Here is a 22,429-nt window from a genome sequence, read left to right on the forward strand (position 1 = left end):
CTGCAGTCCAGATCTTTCACCCATAGAAAACATTTGGCGCATCATAAAACGGAAGATACGACAAAAAAGACCTAAGACAGCTGAGCAACTAGAATCCTACATTAGACAAGAATGGGTTAACATTCCTATCCCTAAACTTGAGCAACTTGTCTCCTCAGTCCCCAGACGTTTACAGACTGTTGTAAAGAGAAAAGGGGATGTCTCACAGTGGTAAACATGGCCTTGTCCCAACTTTTTTGAGATGTGGTGTTGTCATGAAATGTAAAAATCACCTAATTTCTCTCTTTAAATGATACATTTTCTCAGTTTAAACATTTGATATGTCATCTATGTTCCATTCTGAATAAAATATGGAATTTTGAAACTTCCACATCATTGCATTCCGTTTTTATATACAATTTGTACTTTGTCCCAACTTTTTTGGAATCGGGGTTGTAGAACCCGTGAGCTTTCAGGGGCCTAATGTGGCCCCCGAAGCCCCAGCTGTTATAACTGGTGCCACTATGCTGATATTTTGAACCGTGTGTGTGTAGTCGGTATTAATGCGTCCTGATGAGTCGTTTTTCCTCCTCTGCCGTTCGTCTCGCCTCTTTCTTTAATTACAAGTCAGAGTGGAGCCTTTAAGACTATACCTGTGATGAAAGCCAGGCAGTCCAGCGCGCCAGATTAATCTAAATGTTCTGGTTGGCTGTACGCGGCTCAAGCTCTCCTGTGTGCGAGCGCCTGTTCGAGAGAGCGTCCGCCGCCCCTTTGCGCATTTGCCCTTTCATTTTTTTTCGAAGTGAAAGCCTGTGTATCATTATTCGCTTGAGCCGAACTGAGCGAGAGAGAGAGACAGACAGACACAGAGAGAGAGAGAGAGAGAGAGAGAGAGAGAGAGAGAGAGATATCAGTTCGGTTGGGGGAATGGCGGGATAAAAGCAGGAGGTAGTGATGGTGGAGGAGGAGGAGGAGGAGGGGGTTTCTTGGCAGATATTCCCAACAAATCGGATGCCAAGAGCGAAATGGAAACCTCCCCTCATTTTCCTCTCCTCTTAATCCAATGTTTTCAAGCCCTACCCCAGCCAAGGTCATTATAATCATAGAGGAGTGGAAGAGCGCCAGTGACCCACCATTACAGTAAGGTACCGAGCTACTCACTCACTCACACACACTCATTCCACTCTGCCTTGAGTTCGGTAATAATCCAGCATCCCTGTAACGCTCTGCCGGTTCGTCCATTTGCAAAATGCAGATGCCCTCGAAGCTCGTAAGGGCGCAGGAGAAGGGTAGAGCTCTCCCCACAGGGAGACATTTTAGCTGATGGCAAAGGTCACGGTGTAAGAATGATACGGGCTGCGGTTTTCCACAAAATGGAGGCCTTCATGTGAGACAAAGAACAGTAGAGAGAGAGAGAGAGAGAGAGAGAGAGAGAGAGAGAGAGAGAGAGAAGGAGAAAAAAAAACCTAGTAACCTCATTCAACCTCTGTGGCTTGGTGCAGAGCTTTCAGAAATATCTTAATAAACGCTCAACATTTCAGACTCTTCGTTCGCTTCTGAAGCTGCGCGCACTTTGACCTCGCCGCCTCATCAAAGGGAACGAATTATCCGACATTAATACATGCCGAGCTTAGGAAAGCCAAAGAGTTTCGGTCCCTGCAGGAATCGACGTGGCCCTTGAGCTAAAGGTTTTAGATTGAACCGCGAAAAGAGAGGGGGCGTGACCTCACCTTGGCCTCGGTGCCCTCTTACACACTTTCCACATGACACGCGGTCGAACATGTGTGCGCGCTCGCTTACGGAGATAGGAGCGAGGGTACGCTTTATGAAACCCACTTCGGAAATGGAGGAGATGGGAGAAGAAGAAGAAGAAGAAGAAGAGGTCGAATACAAGAGCTGACGGAGAAATATTCCGAGAGAGCCGGATCAATGCGATGCCTGGGCTACCGTTTAACAATGACCTTTAAGCTCTAAAGTATCTGGGATCATCTGGTACAAATTTCGGTGCTGGCACTGGGATGAGTGATACAGTCAAAAACATCGCATCACGATAATTACGCTATTTTCACGATACACGTCATGACACGCCTCATGGTTTACGCCCTGTTCCTCAAACCTGCGTAAAACAAGAACAAATTTATTTAACGTCAATCAGGGATGGGGCGATATGACCAAAATAGAATATCGTGATACTTTCCATCATTTTAAATGAGAACTGAAGGCAAGTTTTTTTTTTTTAAATCATCAAAATTCTATTTCTCCCATTTTATTAAATATCAGAACGCAGTTTTGATCGCTATTTTGTCGCTGCTAGAGCAAGTTATGAGTGTTTGAAATATGCTCTGTAATATATCAGTCTGTATGTCAAAGCAACGGGCGTAAACGAGATTCGTTGCGACCTGTACGAGACATCGTAGGACGGAAGTAAAACGTACAGCGCAAATCAAAGCGACCGACGTCTGCCAACGTTGTCAAAAGACGTGTGTGCGGCCTTTTTCAAACGCTGACGTGATCAAGCCGGAAGTTTTGTTTGTTTTCATAGCGATCAGGAAAGTTTGAAAAAAGTAGGCAGTAATCGTCATTTGAAGTCGTTTTTTTGTGCAATACTTCGTTTGGAAAACAGTTTTCAAAATGGCGGCACTGACACCTGGCTGACACTTCTTCACGTTTCGAAGTCTCGCACAGGTCTCGTGAAGATCGCGCGGATAAGCGACGCCTGCCGTGGACCAAACGGACTAAATTCAACACGGCTAAAAACCGAATAGGCCGATAAGTAGAATATTTAATTGCCAATACGAGTCACGATATAAGGTTACTAAAACCGAAAACGTCATTGAATAACATGTTAATTGAGAAACAAAGCGAGTTTAAAAAGGACTTCGGTTCTCCTTTAAAAGTTAATTTTTCATTCGACGTCGAGATAAAAATTCGACCAAACATTTTTGCATAATTTATTTATAAAACATTTTAACTTTTTTTTTAAACCCAGTCTAAACTCAGCTGCGCAGACTGAGAGTAAACAGATCATTATTATTAAAAGGAACAATTCATCAGAAAAGTGTGTTGTGTGTGATCATATTAATCCCAATACAGATGTTGCATCACGATACGGTCACTGTTCAGCTCTAGGAGATGAAATATGATTTCAAATTGGACAAATAAATAGGAAAATTGTTTGAGATGCTCTGAATACTCGCTTCTCGTAGCCTTTTCTTATCCTTTCCTCCTCCGAGTAAATAAAACTCCACGGTTTCCGACTGCGAGGTTATCGACGAGTCATTTGCGCTGGAAGACATTTGAGAGGAAGCTGGGATTATTTGTTAAAAAAGTCGGATTGTTGGCTGGAGTGAAGAAATACGGCGTGTTCCTGTCCTCCTGCCTCGCGGCTCTCTGGAGTTTCCTAATGACTCCCGCTGACGCCGTGGCCTCCTGGAGCATTCTGGGAAGTCCGAATCGGTGAAAGAAGCAGTGGCGTTACGGTTGTCAGGCTTCGAGCAAACAATGACGGAAAACGCTAACGCTCCTGTGCTGAAATTTCCTGAATGGACGCCAAATATCGGAGCTTAACGTCTCCGGGCAGGACAGTTCCTGATGTTTTAATAAGGTGCTCCAACAGCCAGTCCTCTCCAGCCATCTCTACGCGGTGATGTTATCATGGACGGGTCGTGTTCTGGCAAGGCAAGGCAAGATGTTCTGTCATCCAGGCTCGGAAATAAACGTCCTGTCCTGTTCTTGGAGTCGTCGTTAAATCACGCTGCGTCATCAGACCAGGGGGGGATACAAGCCTCTTCCATACAATTGCTCAAAAAGCAACAGGACAAAAAAATAAATAAAAACGCATAAATATAGGCCGAGAAAATCTTTTTTCTGAGAAGGTACATGTGGTGCAAGTTGCATCCGTGCTCCTTAATAATGCACGATTTCTAATTCTGAGAGTTTAGACCCGGAAGACGTACAACCAAAATTGTAACTCGTTCATAAATCTTTTAGTTAAGGCGCTGCGTACGTGTTTTCATAGTCAAAACAAATTTTCGTGGCTACTGCCTCGTCGAAGCGAAGCGAGGCAATAGCCACTATGTCATCGTGTTCTAAGAATAAGTGGAACAATAGTGCACTGCGTACGCGCATATGCATAAGCATTACAATCAGCAGAACGGCGAATCGTGATCTCGCGATATGAACAGTTGATCTTGCGTTATCAAAGGTACACAAGAACGAGAGGCGGAGCCACCATGTCACCGTGTTGTAAGAATAGCGAAACTTCGTAACCAATCAGCGCTTATCCTGATCGAGTTCGATTACCCGTTCTACTTCTTGATAAACTTCGGAACCGATCAGAACCAGAAAGGAAATAAGAGAAACCTCGTTATAACTTCGTCGTATCGGAAGATAATCAGCAGATAGAAAGATAAACAAAATTCACCTCATGGTTCGCCAAGGCTACGGATTCGATATCAAGTAAGTGGTGTTTATTTTAAAGGAGAACTGAAGGCAAATTTTTCATCATCAAAATTCTATTTCTCATTTTATTAAATATCGGAACGCATTTTTGATCGCTATTTTGTCGCTGCTATAGCAAGTTATGAGTGTTTGAAATATGCTCTGTAATACATCAGTCCGCATGTCAAAGCGACGGCCGTAAACGAGATTCGTCGCGACCTGTGCGAGACATCGTAGTACGGAAGTAAAACGTACAGCGCAAATCAAAGCGACCGACGTCTCCCAACATCGTCAAAACACGTCCGCGCGCCCTCTTTCAAACGCTGGCGTGATCAAGCCGGAAGTTTAGTTTGTTTTGATAGCGATCAGGAACGCTTGAAAAAAGTAGGCAGTAATCGTCATTTAAACTCGTTTTTGTGCAATACTTCGTTTGGAAAACAGTTTTCAAAACGGCGGCACTGACACTTGTTCACGTTTCGAAGTCTCGCACAAGTCTCGTGAAGATCGCGCGGATAAGCGACGCCTGCCGTGGACCAAACGGACTAAATTCAACACGGCTAAAAACCAAATAGGCCGATAAGTAGAATATCTAATTGCCAATACGAGTCACGATATAAGGTTACTAAAACCGAAAACGTCACTGAATAACACGTTAATTAAGAAATAAATCGAGTTTAAAAATGACTCCGGTTCTCCTTTACGAAAATTGACCTTTTATCATCACAGCTTTTGTTTGGTCCTTCCGAAAGGTCAAATGAAAGGGTTGGTCAGGGGTTTTTTTGAGCTTGTTGGCGGATATATTGAAAAGCCGATATCCAACTTCTGCTTTCTTTTTTTTTTACGCTACGCTTGTGAAACAAAACGTGCTCGTTAGTACTAAATAATGCTTCTAAGACAATTCATGAACAAGTGCTTTCTTTCTTACTAGTTTGAAAATAAATCAAGGTCACAGCGCTGGATTTTAAACAAAACACAGGAAACAAAAAATACTCCAAGCCCTGATGCTGCTCACAGCCTGGTGATGCTTACAAGAGATGCGGCGAGTATCACTGACAACATGTATATAATGCGATATTTACTGTACGGACATGGGATCAGAAAACTATTTTATTTATAAGCACAGGTTTTCGTCTAAACCGGGGAACAGGGGTGCTGCGCCCTCTTACCGAAATGCCGATTGAACCCCAAGTCTCACTTATATGCTACTGCACAACATGCACTTTCTCAAAACGATCTTTTCTCCGTGAAAACATCCCAGCAACACCACGTGACAATGTGTCTGATCATCAAATACGTTAGAATTACTCCAAAAATATTCCAATCATAGTAGATACACCGCCAGACGGTGCAAAAACAATCCGAATTGGCGTTTTCCAGACTGAGGCGCCATGTTGTTTAGTTGTCACGGCTGCTCTCGCGAGATTTGACATGGGTTACGTACAAGGTCAGCTGACTTGTAGAGCGAGATTTCTCGAGACTGCATGACCTTTCACCCACCGGCGCGGGAGCTTTTGACAGAAGTAGTTCGCGAGTTGTTTTTGTTGACACTTGGGCATTTAAAGATGTCGTCCCGCGGCACGAAACGGAAGAAAGCCAAAAGGGGTGTTCACATGGCAACTGTTACTCCGGTGTAGCACCGGGGCTGCCCCGGTAGAGCGTTCACACGGTACAAAGTTATACCGGTGTCGCCCCTGAAAGCTGCTTAAACCGGTGCAAATCTAACCCTGCTCGGGAGGTGGTTTAAGAAATTTCCTCCGGAGTAAATGCTAGTTTGCGGGGCAGCACCGATATAAAATGGGCCGTCTGAACGCTACAGGGGTAGACTCGCTACGCGTGAGGAGAGTTGATTACATACGGGCATTGCGTAATTTGCATCCTGGTATTTTGCGCTTCCAAAATGGCGAATATCAACAACAGAACTGCGTGTCTTCCAGTGTTGCCAGATTGGGTGGTTTTAAGTGCATTTTGGCGAATGTGAACCTATTTTGGGCTGGAAAATGTCAGCAGTCTCTGGCAACACTGGTGTCTTCATCCACGTTGTTTTCCCGGCGCTTGGTGATGCCATGACAACCAGGAAAAGGAAGTACATTTTCACGCACGCGCATATTTCATTTCCGCATTATTACTATCATATAGCACGGTCGCAAAAACTGCCGTGTGAACGCAAGTGGGGCTGCACCGGTGCGAACACGCTTCTCTCTAGTAAGCAGGTTTGTGACGTGTGAACGCTCCACAAAATTTACACCGGTGTAAGATATATCGCAACAAAATACATCGGTGCAGCATCGATGCAAATATGTGACGCCTCACCGAATCCAGGGACACATGTCGGCCAAAACGAATCTGAGATAATCGCAAAAGAAGCATTTTTTTTCGAAATTTGTGATTTTTGTTTTTTTCCATCATGTGCAAGTTGAGATCTTGAAGAATGCAATCAGTATTTCAGATAATAGATTGTTTTGTTGGAAAAGCATACATTTTTTGTTGCAAATTGTCTCGTTTTTGTCAGGACTGTAGCCTGCTGGGGGGTGTGGGTAAATTACCATATGGGCCATTCACATGATGATTTAAGTCTTTTGTTTTTGCGAATCAGCTGTATGATACGAGCTGAGCTCGTGGCTACATAGCTGCATACAGGCGTGTGATTTCACTATGGAATGAGCAAGCTAAACAGAGCGCAGAGGAACTGAAACACCACGAAGCAAACAGACACACGGTATTTACATCGGAGATAACCATTTCTAGCAACAACAAAAAAACGCAACCAAAAGGAAGCTAGGATTACATTCCATCGGAGGCATTGGTGTGTGCAAGGCGCCGTTTCTCTTTCTGATGGGGTAGGTTTCTTAATCTAAGGCTGTGTGGTTATTTTTGCATGTAACAGAGAGTGTTGTGGTTTGGTTAAGCCTAGGTCACAACCGGACGTACGATTTTTTGGCCGTGTGATTTTTGGCGTTTCCCAAATCGCTGCGGTTTTTTTTTTTTTGTTCACGGAGAAAGACGCGCGTTGGCCGTAAGTTTGTCTTGCAACCTGAAAAAAACGTAAGCACCCGTAGAGTTTGTTTGACATGACAAAGAACCTCTGCGGCCGGTCTGCGGCTCGAAAATCAGCACATCACACGCGCATTCTCGTGCGTTTCACACGCCCTCCGTGCGTTTCTTGCGTTTTTTGCATGTAGACCGGCCATAGGAGCACAGTACGGCCGGTTGTGACCGAGGCTTTACATGAAACTAGTGTTGTGTTAGTTGTGTCATCATCATGCTATCTTTCTTTCTTACGGTGTGAGTAATTTTTCAACCACAAAACGTTAAAGTATACTTTAGGACTTATTTTTGTACTTCATAATTGTGTTGGGCATACTTTGCATGGAAGGAAAATTGACGTGGTGATCTTTGTTTACATGAAAGTAGTATCGTGCTAGCTAGTAGGGGGTAGGGCTTTCCTTAATGTCATGCAAATGAGCAGCATTATGTGCCCGCCCTACACCCGGAGTAGCTGAGATGGAAAACTTTGAGGGCGATTTTCTCCCTTTTCTGTTTTAAGAAGTATACACTTTCAAAAGGCCACACATTCTTCAAATATTGTCAGATCTCCACATGGAAGGCATCATTGGAAAGCTTAGAAACTGTACTTTCTGAATCTGTCAATAACTCAAAATGCCCCCGGGCCGACATGTGTCCCTGGATTCTGGATTGAACACCCCTAAAGACTGTCCGGGGCAAAAGAAGATTACTTCTTTCTTTTTCAATGTTGACAAACAATTTTTTTATAATTTCCCTTTCAGATAGCCTCAATTTTTCAAAGGCTTCGCACGGCGGGGGGGGAACCCCCCCGCACCATCCCCCCCGGTCGCTTCACTCCCTCGCCATGGTGAGCCCCCTCATACTAAATTTTTCTAGAAAAACCCCTGTAAGCAGGAGCCACATGGACCCATAGGGGACCTATTTTTTTAAATAAATAAATAAATAAATAAATAAATCTCACCAGATTTACTACAAAAAAAAAAAACACAATCTGATCTTCATGGCGCCGCTGACTCACTTCCAAATCATTCGCTTCATAAAAGGTGAGACGTACAATCTTACGGTCTCGAGCCGGGTCATAACAAAACAGGTGAGCGGGTGGGAGGAGAGAACACAAAACACGAAAACCAAACGAGCCCAGAGATCATTACAACAACTTCAATAGCGAGTGCTAAACCTTCCAATAATGCAGCTCGGCCACTGCAGCGCTTGACCAAATCACAGACTCGCCAAACCTTCCTTGTTTTATAGTGCACCATGACTTCATCCTAACTCGCTGCCTAGTCTTACTTGTCCTCAACTTGGATCAAATCACCACGAGTTTTGCAATTTTTATTTCCTTTAAACTCGTGTGTGTGTGTAATAAATGAGGAACAGCGTGATCCGCGTATGAAATCGCAGTAACTCGTCGTCATTACATCATACGATTTCATGACCCCGTTTGACTGAGGATCCTATTCAAGAGTAACGTTTACACGAACCCGAGAGCAACAAACTGGATTTTCAAACAAACCATTTCTGAATAAAACTCATTCATACAACCCCAATTCCAATAATGTTGGGACACTGTAAAACATTTAAAAAAAAAAGTGAAGATTTGCAAATCATGGAAACTCTATATGTAATTAAAAATAGTACAAAGACAACATATCAAATGTTGAAACTGAGAAATTATTATTATTTTTTTGGAAAATATATGCTCATTTTGAATTTGACGTCAGCAACACGTTTCAGAAAAGTTGGGACGGGGCAATAAAAGACTGAAAAAGTTGTGTAATGCTAAAAAAAAAAACCTACCGTAATTAGGTCAACTGGCAACAGGTCAGTAACATGATTGGGTATAAAAAGAGCATCCCAGAGAGGCAGAGTCTCTCAGAAGTAAAGATGGCGAGGGGTTCACCGCTCTGTGAAAGACTGCGTGGGCAAACAGTGCAACAATTTAAGAATAATGTTCCTCAATGTAAAACTGCATCTTATGGTCCATAAGATCATTAAAAGATTCAGAGAATCTGGAGAAATCTCTGTATGCAAGAGACAAGGCTGAAAACTGACATTGGATGCCTGTGATCTTCAGGCCCTCAGGAGACACTGCATTAAAAGCAGACACGTGTCTGTAGTGGAAATCACTGTATGGGCTCAGGAACACTTCAGAAAACCATCGTCTGTGAAAACAGTTCATTACTGCATCCACAAATGCAAGTTAAAACCAGATATAAATAATATCTAGAAACACCACCACCTTCTCTGGGCCCGAGCTCTTTTACGATGGACTGAAGCAAAGTAGAAATTTGTCCCGAGGTCTGACGAATCAAAATTAGAAATTCTTTTTAGAAATCATGGACACCATGTCCTCCAGGCTAAAGAGGAGAGGGACCATCCAGCTTGTTATCAGTGCACAGTTCAAAAGCCAGCATCTGTGATGGTATGAGGGTGCATTAGTGCACATGACGTGTGTAGCTTGTACATCTGGGAAGGCATCATTCTGAATGATATATACACGTTTCAGAGCAACATGCTGCCATCCAGACAAAATCTTTTCCAGGGAAGGCCTTCCTTCTTTCAGCGAGACAATGCCAAACCGCTTTCTGCACATATTAAAACTACATGGCTCTGTGGTAAAAGAGTCCAGGTGCTAAACTGGCCTGCCTGCAGTCCAGACCTGTCTCCCATTTAAAATATTTGGTGAATTAGGCCAAGAAAAAATAATTGTTTGTTTCCGGTTACCCGACCGACCGTTTAAAAAATGCCCCGACCCTAGACTTTTTTGTTAGATGTTTAAAAAAAAAATGTATTTTCGCCGACCAACAACAAATTTTGAAAAAAAAAAATATCTGCATTACGATTTGCATAATATTGTCGATCTGACAAGTGACTAATTCTAAAACGCATATATCGGACAAGAAACACTCATTGATTTCTCACGGCCTCAATCTGACGTCATGACCTCTTTCCGGGAAACTCCGGCTTGTGTTGTACACAACGCTAGGCATCATGGCGGCCAACGAAGTGTTCTCGATTACCGTGATCGGTTGCGACCACACGGAAGATTGTAAGACATTAAGTTCATTTTATAAGTTTTCAACTGTAAAAGAACTCTACGAACATTATCATCCTCCGCTGGACGAGTCATGCAAACAGTATACACACAGCGCCCAGGCTAACGGCGGTATCGATATCACGATGGAAGTCACGTTGGAAAGCCTGCTCAGTAATTTTGGCTTGCGGGCACTGACATTTGAATGTAAATGGAAGCCGGAGTTTCAAAAAATGTTAGCTATCAAAACAAAAATACTAAAAGTACACGAGGACGCAAAAGTAGAGGCAACAAAGGTGACAAATAATGCCACACCTAAAATTTATTTAAAAAAAAAAAAAAAAAAAAAACTACCTACCCGGTATTTTGTGTGATAAAAAAAAAATAAAATAAGACCTACCTACCCTATTTTTTTTCAAGATGTAATAGGAAACAAACAATTATTTTTTCTTGGCCTTATGAAGCACAAAATATGTCAAAGGAGACCCTGAACTGTTGAGCAACAGAAATTTTGTGTCAGGCAAGAATGGGACAACATTTCTCTTTCAAAACTACAGCAATTGGTCTCCTCAGTTCCCAAATGCTTACAGTGTTGTTAAAATGAGAGGTGATGCAACACAGCGGTAAACATGCCCCTGTCCCAACTTTTTTGAAATGTGTTGCTGACATCAAATTCAAAACGAGCATATATTTTTCAACAACAAAAAAAAAATTCAGTTTCAACATTTTATATGTTGTCTTTGTACTATTTTCAATGAAATATAGAGTTTCCATGATTTGCAAATTATTGAATTCTGTTTTTATTTATAGTTTACACAGCATCCCAACTTTTTTGGAATTGGGGTTGTACAAAGAGAATCCTTTTTTTTTTTTTTTTTAAACAAAATTTCCAGGTAGAAAAAGAAAAAAAAAAAATCCAAACACGGCGCTGCTTTCTCAAACTCCACGACTTTACGTATACGCTCACCGGCCACTTTATTAGAAACACCCATCATTACATCCACCTGCTGTTTGATGCCGTTCCCTAATCAGCCGGTACAGATACGAATCAAACCGAGAGCTTCACTTAATGTTCACACATCAGAACGGGAAAAATCGTGATCTCACAGTGAAGCGCGACTCCCTTTCACTGGGGCACGGGTGTTGGTTTGAGCCAGACGGACTGCTGGTTTGAGTCTTTCCGAAACTGCTCCTCGTCTCCTGGGGTTTTCATGCGCGCAACAGAATGGTGCGGGGGGAAAAAAACAAACAAAAAACACTGAGTTGAGTCAGTGAGCGACAGTTCTGTGGGTGGAAAAAACAAACCCTTTGTTGATCGGAGACCTCGGAGGAAAATGGACGGGTTGGTTCGAGCTGCCAGGAAGGATATAGTAACTCAGAGCAACTCTTTACAACCGTGGTGAGCAGAAAAGCATCTCAGCACGCAACAGAAAACAGAAGAGCACATCTTAAGGCCAATTTATGCTGACAACGCAGTCCTCGCAGATGGCGTCTGCGTAGCCCCCCCACCTCCCAAAAATCGTGACCACCGCAGAAGCCTCTCAGACAGCGTCGCAGACAAGAGGGCTCTGATTGGTCCACTCTACATCCACTGTACACGCACTTCCGCTTCCCTACTTTCCCGGTTTGGTTTGTTTTCACGACCGCCATTTTTAAAAACACAAGCGAAGATGGAGCAGCACGAAGAGCGGTTGATCGAGGAAGTGAGGAAGTACGTACATCTATACGACTCCAGTTCTAGTCATTATAAGTAACCGGAGGATAAACACTCCACTAACCACACCCACCAACTACTCCTAGCGATTTCGCGACTTCGCGCCCCCTTGCGTTGTGGCGGTGAATAACATCGCGCACGCCTATTACTCCCCGCTCAACGATAAATTACAACTGTCTGCGAAAAGCGATCTGCGAAAGCCTTGTCGCAAGAGCATGCAGAGGCCCTTAGAATCAAGAACAGGTTCCTATTAAAGTGGCCGGTCTGTGTGGATAACACTTTTCTAACAGTTACCTTTGTAGCTGTAGAAAAGATTTCTTTCGCTTTACACACACACACACACACACACGTTCGCTCTCTCACTCACACACACACACACACACACACACACAGCAAGTCCTGATTTTTGCCGTTCGCTCCCTATAGCTGGTGTCAGGTCGGTCAGTCGGACGAGGACGTTAATGCTTTCTGACAGCTTGTCACTCACATCAGTGGTGCTCTTGACTTCACAACTTTTTTTGAGATACACTTGAACAAAGCGTTACTACTGTCTCGACACAGAAGTGATGGGGGGGGGAGAAAAGAGATAACAAATGACGAGAGATCAGGGTTTGGTTGGGGTTCCCCCCCCATTTCCAATAACTTCTCACTTGTGCAGCTCTTAAGCACATTTACATTTCAAATAAATGCAAAAAACGCTGAGGTCCTTTATAATCCACCTGCAGTTATAGAAGTTACAGACAAATCATCAACGATGACAATTTCTCTTGATTAAAGGCGCATTTTTAAAGCCCCCGCCGCCTAACGGTTAAACGGGTTCGGCAGCTGAATGACGCCTCGAGCTCATGTTCACAAAGAAAAGCTCCGCCCTCAGGACCCATCATGGCCCACCCAAACGCAAAGTATTCAAGACCGGGTAGTCAACTCTGCAAACGGGGATTTCTCAACAACTTTATCTTTCGCACATCTAAAAGTAGAAAAACAAGAAGGCAGAGTCGTCTATATCCCCCGACGCCCCGATATCCCAACTATATACCAAGTTTCAAGATATTATGTGTCACATTTTTCAAGTTCTGCTGCAGGAACCCAACCGTACACCTCTTCACACTGACCCTCACTACCTCTTTTAGTCCAGCTGAGCTAAAAAATTAAAATTTCTCCCATTTCTTAGTATCAAAAAGCCACATATACATTACTTAACCAACACATATACCAACTTTCAGGACCGTACCACTCATAGTTTTCAAGTTCTGCTCCGGAAACAAAACCGACCCCCAAGACTAACCTGAGAGACTAACCCAAGTCTGAAATTGTTTCCATGGAAACATGAAAAATTAAACATTTCTCAAATTTCTTAGTATGAAAAGGCACATCTAAAATCACCTTGTTAATGCGTATACCGAGTTTCAAACCCGTATCATGAACAGTTTTGGATATATGCTCCGGAAACCAACATTGCTCTTAGAAACCAAGTCAAAATCTGTTTTTTAATGTAAAAATTTGAAAAATACTTTCTTTCAAAAATCCAAAATAGCAAAAGGCCACCAGTTCACATGTTGCTTGATATGCATACAAAGTTTCATCAAGATATCTTCAGTACTTTTAAAAAGATACGGCCCGGAAACGAAAACGTGACTGATTAAGCCCGCCCCCCCCTCCGAGCATGTACACGAAGCTCCGCCCCCACAATTTTGACTCGAGTCGGCATTAATTAGCAAGGACTGCCATTACTTTCAAGCTCGCTCAGACAGACAAAGCCAAGACATATAAACATGCAAAAACGATGATTTATAAGGATGTGAAGGAAGGAATGTTGTGGGCGTGGCTATAAAATGATTGACATGAGGGCAACCCAAATACAAACAAACCATTCCAGACTGGAATGCAGGTTCCGCCCCAGGGGACTTTCTCATCTTAAATTATTTTATAAATTTTTTTTAATTATTTTATTTCATCTGAATTTTTATTAGTATTTATTAATGATTTTTTAAAATTATTTTATTTCACCTTGCATTATTATTTTTTATTATCATTATTTTAAAATTAATTATTTTTTATTTTGTTACATTTAAAAATGTTGTATTTATCATTTTATTTCATCTTAAATTTTAATTTATTATTATTTTAAAATAATTTTTATTCATTATTTTATTTAATCTAAAATTATTACTTTTATAACTTCTGAATAATTTGCATAATTCCACATTATTTGTACGAGTAAATAAATGAAAATCATTACCCACGGTACCTTTTATCATGTTATTTGTACGAGAACAGAATAAAAAACAAACAATCGACTGTTGTGCTTTGAAAGAACGACACGTTGTACTTTTTATCTGTTTAGAGTTACGTTTAACGCTGTCCATGAAACAAGTTCGTTCCTGTTCTCACGTCCGCTGCAGCAGCAGCAGCTATAAACAGTCATCCTCTCGCCAGGCGTTTTTTTCTCGTTCTCCTCTCTCTTGAAGATAAGACCAAAAAAAAAGCAGCTTGTCATGTTACGGACAAACGGCACGTCCGCTCCGGTGTCCTGAAGACCGCGCTGACACTGGAGACTCCTTCCCCAATCCTCACAGCAACAGGATATCAGCGAGGAGATGACTGTCTTTGCTAAATAATGACACTGTTTCTTCGTTAGATCATTTTTAGCGTCCGGTATACAAGTGAAGTTTGCTGTTGCTATAGAAACGATAACGTGTTTCGAACGAGCGCATGAATATAAATAAACCTGTGATTTTCACCTCAAAGCCAGAAGTCTGGAGCTTCTGTTCGAGAAAATTAAAATCACTTACGCCTTTTCCACCAGCAGGGCATGGGGCCGGTGCACAAATTTTGAACCGTTCGGAGCATTTCGACTAAAAATAAATAAACTCCGAACCTGAAAACTCGGTTCCCACTTAGAACCGAAATATAGCTGGGTTTGTCCAGGACGAACTGTGATGACATCAGCGGGCGTGTCATTAATTTGGACAGGAAGTGAACGGAAAAGGTTAAGGACGTCTTCAGGGAAAAAAAATGGACTGAAAACAAGCATCTGCAACAACAAAACAAAAGCTCGCAGGTAATCGTGGGTGCTTGAGAAAATACGGATAAGTCACGGACTACGGAAATATAATAAAGGATACAAAAACACGGAGCGGGTACGGATTTTAATACGGATGCTAATAATTAACAGATTGGTCACGGATGTTTCAGTATATTACGGGTTTCATGCGGATGATGGATCACGGATGGTTAATTTTACGGAACAATCAGTGTGTTTACATGCACATAGAGAAAATCGAATTTCTGCCGTAGCTTGACTGAAATCGAAGTTCTAAATGCCATGGAAACACCTTAGCTCGGCTGAAATCGAACCGAACTGGATTTCTCGTAATCGAGCTACGCGACCTAGATTATGCGATTGTAGCCGAGCTACTTAGTGCATGTAAACCCTATCGAGCTACGTAGTCGAGCTACTTACTTCAGCACTGCCCCTTCCGGAAGTGACGAGACCACAAGCGGGAAACATGACAGCCTCGGTCGGCATGACAACAGTAGTAGTAGCGAGCAGCAGAAGAGAACACGGAACAGATAACTTTGTGAACACGGAACTGATAACTTTGTTTATACTCTTGAATAGCTCTTCTTCATGATGACAACCGGAAGTGTACCAACACGATGGGGCGTGTAGCGCCACCTGTGGCTCGGGTGCACAATGTGCCTCACACAATAGCTCAATTTCCTTGTGTGCATGTAGGATTGGATTTCTCTGGCACCCCTGCTGGGACCCTTAGCTCGATTACCGACAGTAGCTCGATTTGGATGTGCATGTAAACGCACTGAGTGATACGGACGTCACAAAGATCGTCTCCACGGTGACGTTATCTGCTGACCGTAGCTACGTGACGGAGGTAGAAGCGCCAGATAAAGTCGAGCCAATACTCACTAATCGGCAGACGAGTCTTTCGACTAATATACAGAGAACGCAAGTCTGGAATGCCATTTTTGCCAAAAGGGGTGAAGTTTGCGTATTTCACCCAAAGACTGGTGTAGAAAGTAGGGATTGGGTAGCAGGTAAGTTATAATAATAATAATAATAATAATAATAATAAATAATTTATTTTAAAAAGATGCAAAATACAGAGCGGTTACGGATTTTAATCCGGATGCTAATAATTCACGGATTGGTCACGGATGTTTCAGTATATCACAGATCGATTCCCGATTTTATACGGATGATGCGTCACGGATAAAACTTAAGTCGTCGTCGAAAGCGATTAAATGTCTGGACTGCCCAAGATCATAATTAAAATATCTTAAAAATCACATATCCGTGAATAAAAGTTCCGCGCTCTGTATTTTTTATACATTTTATATATTTTTTATTTTCCGTGAACCCGTATTTTGTAAACGGTGTAAATTGTGGAACGCCCTCCGTTCATGACGCGTCCTTGATCACACTGGTTCCGCTCAAAACTGGTGGTTCACTTTGCACCAAGGTTCTAAGAATCCTGAACCGACTCGGTTCAAGAGCCCGTCCCCTGTTAGTCAGATAGCGGAAACTGAAACTTCATCGATGTTTCACGTCTTAGGATTTTAGTGTCTTGGTGCTACGTGATGCTGGAAAGAAACCACAGGTCATCATGTACGAGTAAGAAGGTGTACCCAGGTTAGAAGAGTGAATTTTTTGAGACGATGACAAACAAAGCTTTGTGAGGCTCGATCATGCAGAGACTACGTGCACTGAGGAAGGAGAAGAAACAAGTTTGGGAGGAACTTGGGGAGAAAAACAACAACAAAAGATTAGTGTCAGTTCTCTAATCAATCAGTCAGTCAGTCCCTTGATGCATAAAATAACGCAGATACAAATCAAGAGCTTCGGTTAAAGGGGTCGTTTTTAAACTTGCTTTATTTCTTAATTAACGTCTTATTCAATGACGTTTTCGGTTTTAGTAACCTTATATCGTGACTCGTATTGGCAATTAAATATCATACTTATCGGCCTATTCGGTTTTTAGCCGTGTTGAATTTAGTCCGTTTGGTCCACAGCAGGCGTCACTTATCCGCGCGATCTTCACCAGACTTGTACGAGACTTCGAAACGTGAACAAGTGTCAGCGCTGCCATTTGGAAAACTGTTTTCCAAACGAAGTATTGCACAAAAACGAGTTCAAATGACGATTACTGCCTACTTTTTTCGAACTTTCCTGATTGCTATCAAAACAAACAAAACTTCCGGCTTGATCACATCAGCATTCGAAAGAGGCCGCGCGCACATGTCTTTTGACGACGCCCATGTCCGAAATCGCTCCCTACTCGCTATATAGCGAGGACGCCATTTTGTAGTGCTGCCCAAAACCTTAGTGAGGATTATTTACACCCTACATAGTGCACTCAAAGTATCCCACAATGCATCGCGACTAGTAGCGTACAACGATCGTCACTAACCAAAGCAATATATCCCATCATGCATTGCGGTCGCGCTGAAAGAAATCAAATTACAAGTCTCAAATCTGATTTGATAAGTAGCAGCAGCAAAGAAGAAAAATAATTCAGCCTTGATTTAAAAGAAGTGAAAGACGCAGGGACTTTGTATTGATTAATGTAGGAAATGCGTTCAGTATAATCTGGATTTATCACAAACACACGTATGTATTTATTATCTTGAAAACCCACCAGCCGACTGATCGGCACGTTTTAATTGTGCGACAGTAATGACGTAAATACCAGCACGACGGAGTAGTGTCCAAAAGCAGGGTTTTTTTAACCCCCCTCATTTTACCAATGAGCTCACTGTATAGTCCTCTATACAGTAATTCCCTCTATAGTGAGTAGTGAACGAGTGAGTGATTTCAGACACAGGGCAGGTAATTCATGATGTCTGTGTAATTCACACTCGGCCACATCCGTACATCATCTTCATACTCTACGAGGTTGCTATACGGATCCACCCGAACGCTCTTATCTTACCGCCGTACTTTATCACTGTTATTCAATGTGTCATATATTTGCGGAAAATTACAGCTCGCCAATGTACTCTCTTCGGTCAAAGATCGGAGAGCATCGTGGGAGATTCGTGACGCAGGTGCAAACGGGCTATCAGCTGCCGCTGCTGTGAATTCCAGAACTGCCGACTACTTCCATCCGTCCGTTATCTGTAGCCGCTTATCCTGTTCTACAGGGTCGCGGGCAAGCTCGATCCTCTCCCAGCAGACTATGGATGAGAGGCGGGGTCCACCCTGGACAAGTCGCCAAGTCAGTCATCGCAGGGCTGATACATCGAGACAACCATTCATACTCACATTCACAACTACAGTCAGTCAATTTAGAGCCACTATTTAGCCTAATTTAAAAAAAAATTTCCGCTTCCGGTTGTACGTCGTGCGCATTCTGGCTGCCGCTTCTCACCGGAGATTTTTTTGTGTGTGTGTGTAGTTTGATGTTTGAGTGTTTTGTCCGCCGGTTGTGCTGTAGCTCCGGACCCAGTTTAGGGCGTTGGTTCCCTCCAGGCCTTGGTTCGCCGTGGGTGATGCTTGTGCTCCTCGCTATGGACTGCAGTGAGCTCGTTGCTCATTTTAACATCGTGGTTGTCCAGCAGTGCTTTAGTGCTTGGCGTGGTGTTCCGAGCGACGTCGTGGCAGCTGTACAGGCGGTTTGGGGCGTACCGGCGCTGTGCGTGGCGGTGCTTTTGTGCTCGCTTTGTGGATCCATGGCGTGGTGTTCCAAATGATGGCGGTGTGGGACTTGTTTTCGTGCGCCTTTTCCTGGGACTGGGGCTGCTACACCATTAGAATGACATCCTGGCTTCGATACTTTTTGACTTTATTTATTTATTCCCTATAATTATAAAGCGACCTTGGGTTTTGAGAAAGGCGCTATATAAATTGAAATTATTATTAACAACCTGCATGTCTTTGGACTGTCGGGGAAACCGGAGCACCCGGACGAAACCCAGACAGACACGGGGTTGCAGAACATGCAAACTCCAGACAGAAAGGCCCTCGACGGCTGCTGGGCTCGAACCCAGGACCTTCTTGCTGTGAGACAACAGCGCTAACCACTAACCTGCTGAATACTTTTTTTTTTTTTAAAGTGATTTTCTGAGGACGGCGGCATAGTGGTTAGCACTGTTGCCTCACAGCAAGAAGGTCCTGGGTTCGAGCCCAGCGGCTGGCGAGGACCTTTCTGTCTGGAGTTTGCATGTTCTGCAACCCCGTGTGTGTCTGGGTTTCGTCCGGGTGCTCCGGTTTCCCCGACAGTCCAAAGACATGCAGGTTCGGCTAATTGGTGGCTCTAAAGAAGAAGAAGAAACCTTTATTTGTCATATGCACACTTCAAGCACAGTGAAATTCATGCTCTGCATTTAACCCATCTGAAGCAGTGAACACACACACACACACACACCCAGAGCAGTGGGCAGCCACACCAGACCAGTCAGGGGTTCGGTATCTTGCTCAAAGGCACCTCAGCCCAAGGCTGCCCAACGTCAACCTAACTGCATGTCTTTGAACCGTAGGGGAAACCCACGCAGACACGGCAAGAACATGCAAACTCTGCACAGAAAGGCCCTCGGGTTTGAACCCGGAACCTTCTTGCTGTGAGGCGACCGCACTAACCACTACACCACCGTAGGTGTGTGAATGGGTCTCTGTAATGACCTGGCGACTTGTCCACGGTGTAGGCTCCGGCCCACCTGCGACCCTGTAGAACAGGATAAGCGGCTACAGATAATGGATGGATTTTCCTCCGAACCCTGCTTAGCAAATCTTTGCAACTGTGATGAGCAGAAAAGCATGCAACAGCAGAACAAAGTGGCGCCTCTCTCTCTGTCTGTCTAACAATAATAATAATAAAAAACAAAAACGGGTGGCACAGTGGTGTAGTGGTTAGCGCTGTTGCCTCACAGCAAGAAGGTCCTGGGTTCGAGCCCAGCGGCTGGCGAGGACCTTTCTGTCTGGAGTTTGGATGTTCTGCAACCCCGTGTCCGTGTGGGTTTCCTCCGGGTGCTCCGTTTTCCCCCACAGTCCAAAGACATGCAGGTTAGGTTAACTGGTGACTCTAAATTGACCGTAGGTGTGAATGTGAGTGTGAATGGTTGTCTGTGTCTATGTGTCAGCCCTGTGATGACCTGGCGACTTGTCCAGGGTGTACCCCGCCTTTCGCCCGTAGTCAGCCGGGATAGGCTCCAGCTTGCCTGCGACCCTGTAGAACAGGATAAAGCGGCTACAGATAATGAGATGAGATGAGATGAAAGAGAGGTTGGCAGCTGCATGCGCTCTCTAGCGGCCAGCGCGTGTTACTTTCCCTTCAGCTCAGCTCATCAATGGACAGTTTGAACATCCTGGATGATCTGAGCAGAGCAAAGGGTCGTGAAATGAGGACAGGATGGATGGAGGGAAAGAAATGAGATAATGAAATGTCTTCAGCGCGTGCACTAATGCAATGCAATGCAATGCAATGTAAAGGACTGGTGGGGGTTTTTTTTTTTGGGGGGGGGGGGGGAGGGGGGGGTAAAAGTTGCAAAAAAATAAAAAATAAAATAAAAAGTTGTGCAGAAATGTTAGAAACGTTAGATAGCGCTGTAGATCAAGCAGCAGGAGGAGAAGAGGAGGAGAGAAGAGAGGAGGAGAGCTGGTGGAAGCCCTGAGTGTGTGGCTCCTCGTCTGATCAGATCAGACTGACCCTTGGGTTCTCTCTCTCTCTCTCTCTCTCTCTAATCGCGGCTCCATTTCATTTCTCGGGTACCTCTTCTCCTCTTCCCCCCTTTCTTCTTCTCCTCCTCTCTCTCTCTCTCTGTGTGTGTGTGTGGCGCGCGCGCAAGAAGTCAACTCGCATAGGGTTTTAAATAAAAACACAAACGCCCTCGCGCGCGGCGCGTGCGTTAACGGTTGGAAAAGCGCGTCTCTCTCTCTCTCTCTCTTCCTCTCTCTCTGTGTCTCTCTCTCTCTCTCTCTCCGGTGTGACGGTAACGGCCGCAACCTTTCGGCAGACCGGGACCTCTGAGTGTCCGTTTAAAGGCAGGCAGCCGTTCGAGCTGAACAACATGGCTGCCCGAGTACAGACCTTAAACCAGGGGCAGAGAGAGAGGGAGAGAGAGAGAGAGAGAGCCGCTCCGCTCCGCCTGGGGTTTATTTTCCGCTTTCAGCTCTTTAGCTTCTCTTTACACAAACACACCGAGAGGGAAAAACACACACAAGCGGACTCACGCGAAGGAAGGCGCTTCGGCTGCTCCTGTTTCCTCCTGGGCATTTTCTTCTTCTGCTTCTTCTTCTTCCTAAAATAAAAACAAACCTTCTTCTGCTGCCTGTTCTTCTTCTTCTTCTTCGCTTTTCACATTCTTCTTCTTCTCGGGTTCAGGCGCGTGAAGCGGAAAGGTCCTTCGCCATGGAAATGTGGCGCGGGCGCGAGCTCGATGGCGGGGGGACTCGCCGCGTGCACCTGGCCGTCTTCGCTTTGCTCGCTCTGTGTGAGAGAGAGAGAGAGAGAGAGAGTGTGTGTGTGTGAGAGAGAGAGAGTGTGTGTGTGTGTGTGTGTGAGAGAGAGAGTGTGTGTGTGAGAGAGAGAGAGAGAGAGTGTGTGTGTAGGGAGCGGTAGAGCAGGAGGAGGTGCTGTTGTTGTAGCTATGGCCGCTCTCTCTCTCTCTCTCTGTGTGTGTGTCTCTCTCTCTCTCTCTGTGTGTCTCGAGCCCCTAACTAACACTAATGCAGGGATCAAAGGGCAGCCAACAGCAGAGCGGGAGCGCGCACGCACGCACCCACGAGAACGCGCGCTCACGCTTTGAACGTGGACGCGCGCGGGAAAGGAACAAGGTGGCCGTGAACCTGCCAGAGGGCACGCTTTAATCAGCGCCCCCGAAAAACAGGGCTTGTTTTTCCTTTCTTTTCTCTATAAAAAGTTTCCAATAAAATGAGATGAAAGACAACAGCAAAAAGATTTTCATTTGATTGATTGATTGATTGATTGCAAACTGGGAAATCGTTTAGTTGCTTTGTAGATGTGATTGTGCATTAATAGATGTAGAAAATAAATTCATATTCAGTGCAATTAAAACAACCTTGAACTGTTGTGTTTTTATGACACTTATCATGAATTACTTTTTGTAATGATGTAATAAATCCATTCCCCCCCTTTTTTTTTTTTTATTTTAACCGCACAACATTTACATATAATAGTGCCCCTGAAAGACAGGGTTTCTTTGTTGTTGTTGTTTTCTTTTATCTCATCATTTCATTATCTGTAGCCGCTTTATCCTTCTAC

At 43.9% G+C, this 22,429-nt stretch overlaps 1 protein-coding gene across 4 annotated transcripts in view; it reads right to left on the reverse strand.

Moving 5' to 3' along the window:
- The window catches only part of znf827 (zinc finger protein 827), a 360,579-nt gene extending 338,725 nt beyond the window's left edge, over positions 1–21,854 (reverse strand). For all 4 annotated transcript variants that reach the window (XR_009655091.1, XM_060926541.1, XM_060926539.1 and 1 more), the window contains exon 1: positions 21,379–21,854. Coding sequence is in view for 3 of the 4 variants with exons in the window: in XM_060926541.1 (XP_060782524.1) it covers positions 21,379–21,421 (43 nt within the window). In the remaining variant the exon portion in view is untranslated. The remainder of the gene's footprint in view (positions 1–21,378) is intronic.
- Positions 21,855–22,429: the final 575 nt, after the last annotated feature.

Source organism: Neoarius graeffei, chromosome 7 (genome assembly GCF_027579695.1).
Source record: "Neoarius graeffei isolate fNeoGra1 chromosome 7, fNeoGra1.pri, whole genome shotgun sequence".
In the NCBI taxonomy this organism is placed as follows: domain Eukaryota; kingdom Metazoa; phylum Chordata; class Actinopteri; order Siluriformes; family Ariidae; genus Neoarius; species Neoarius graeffei.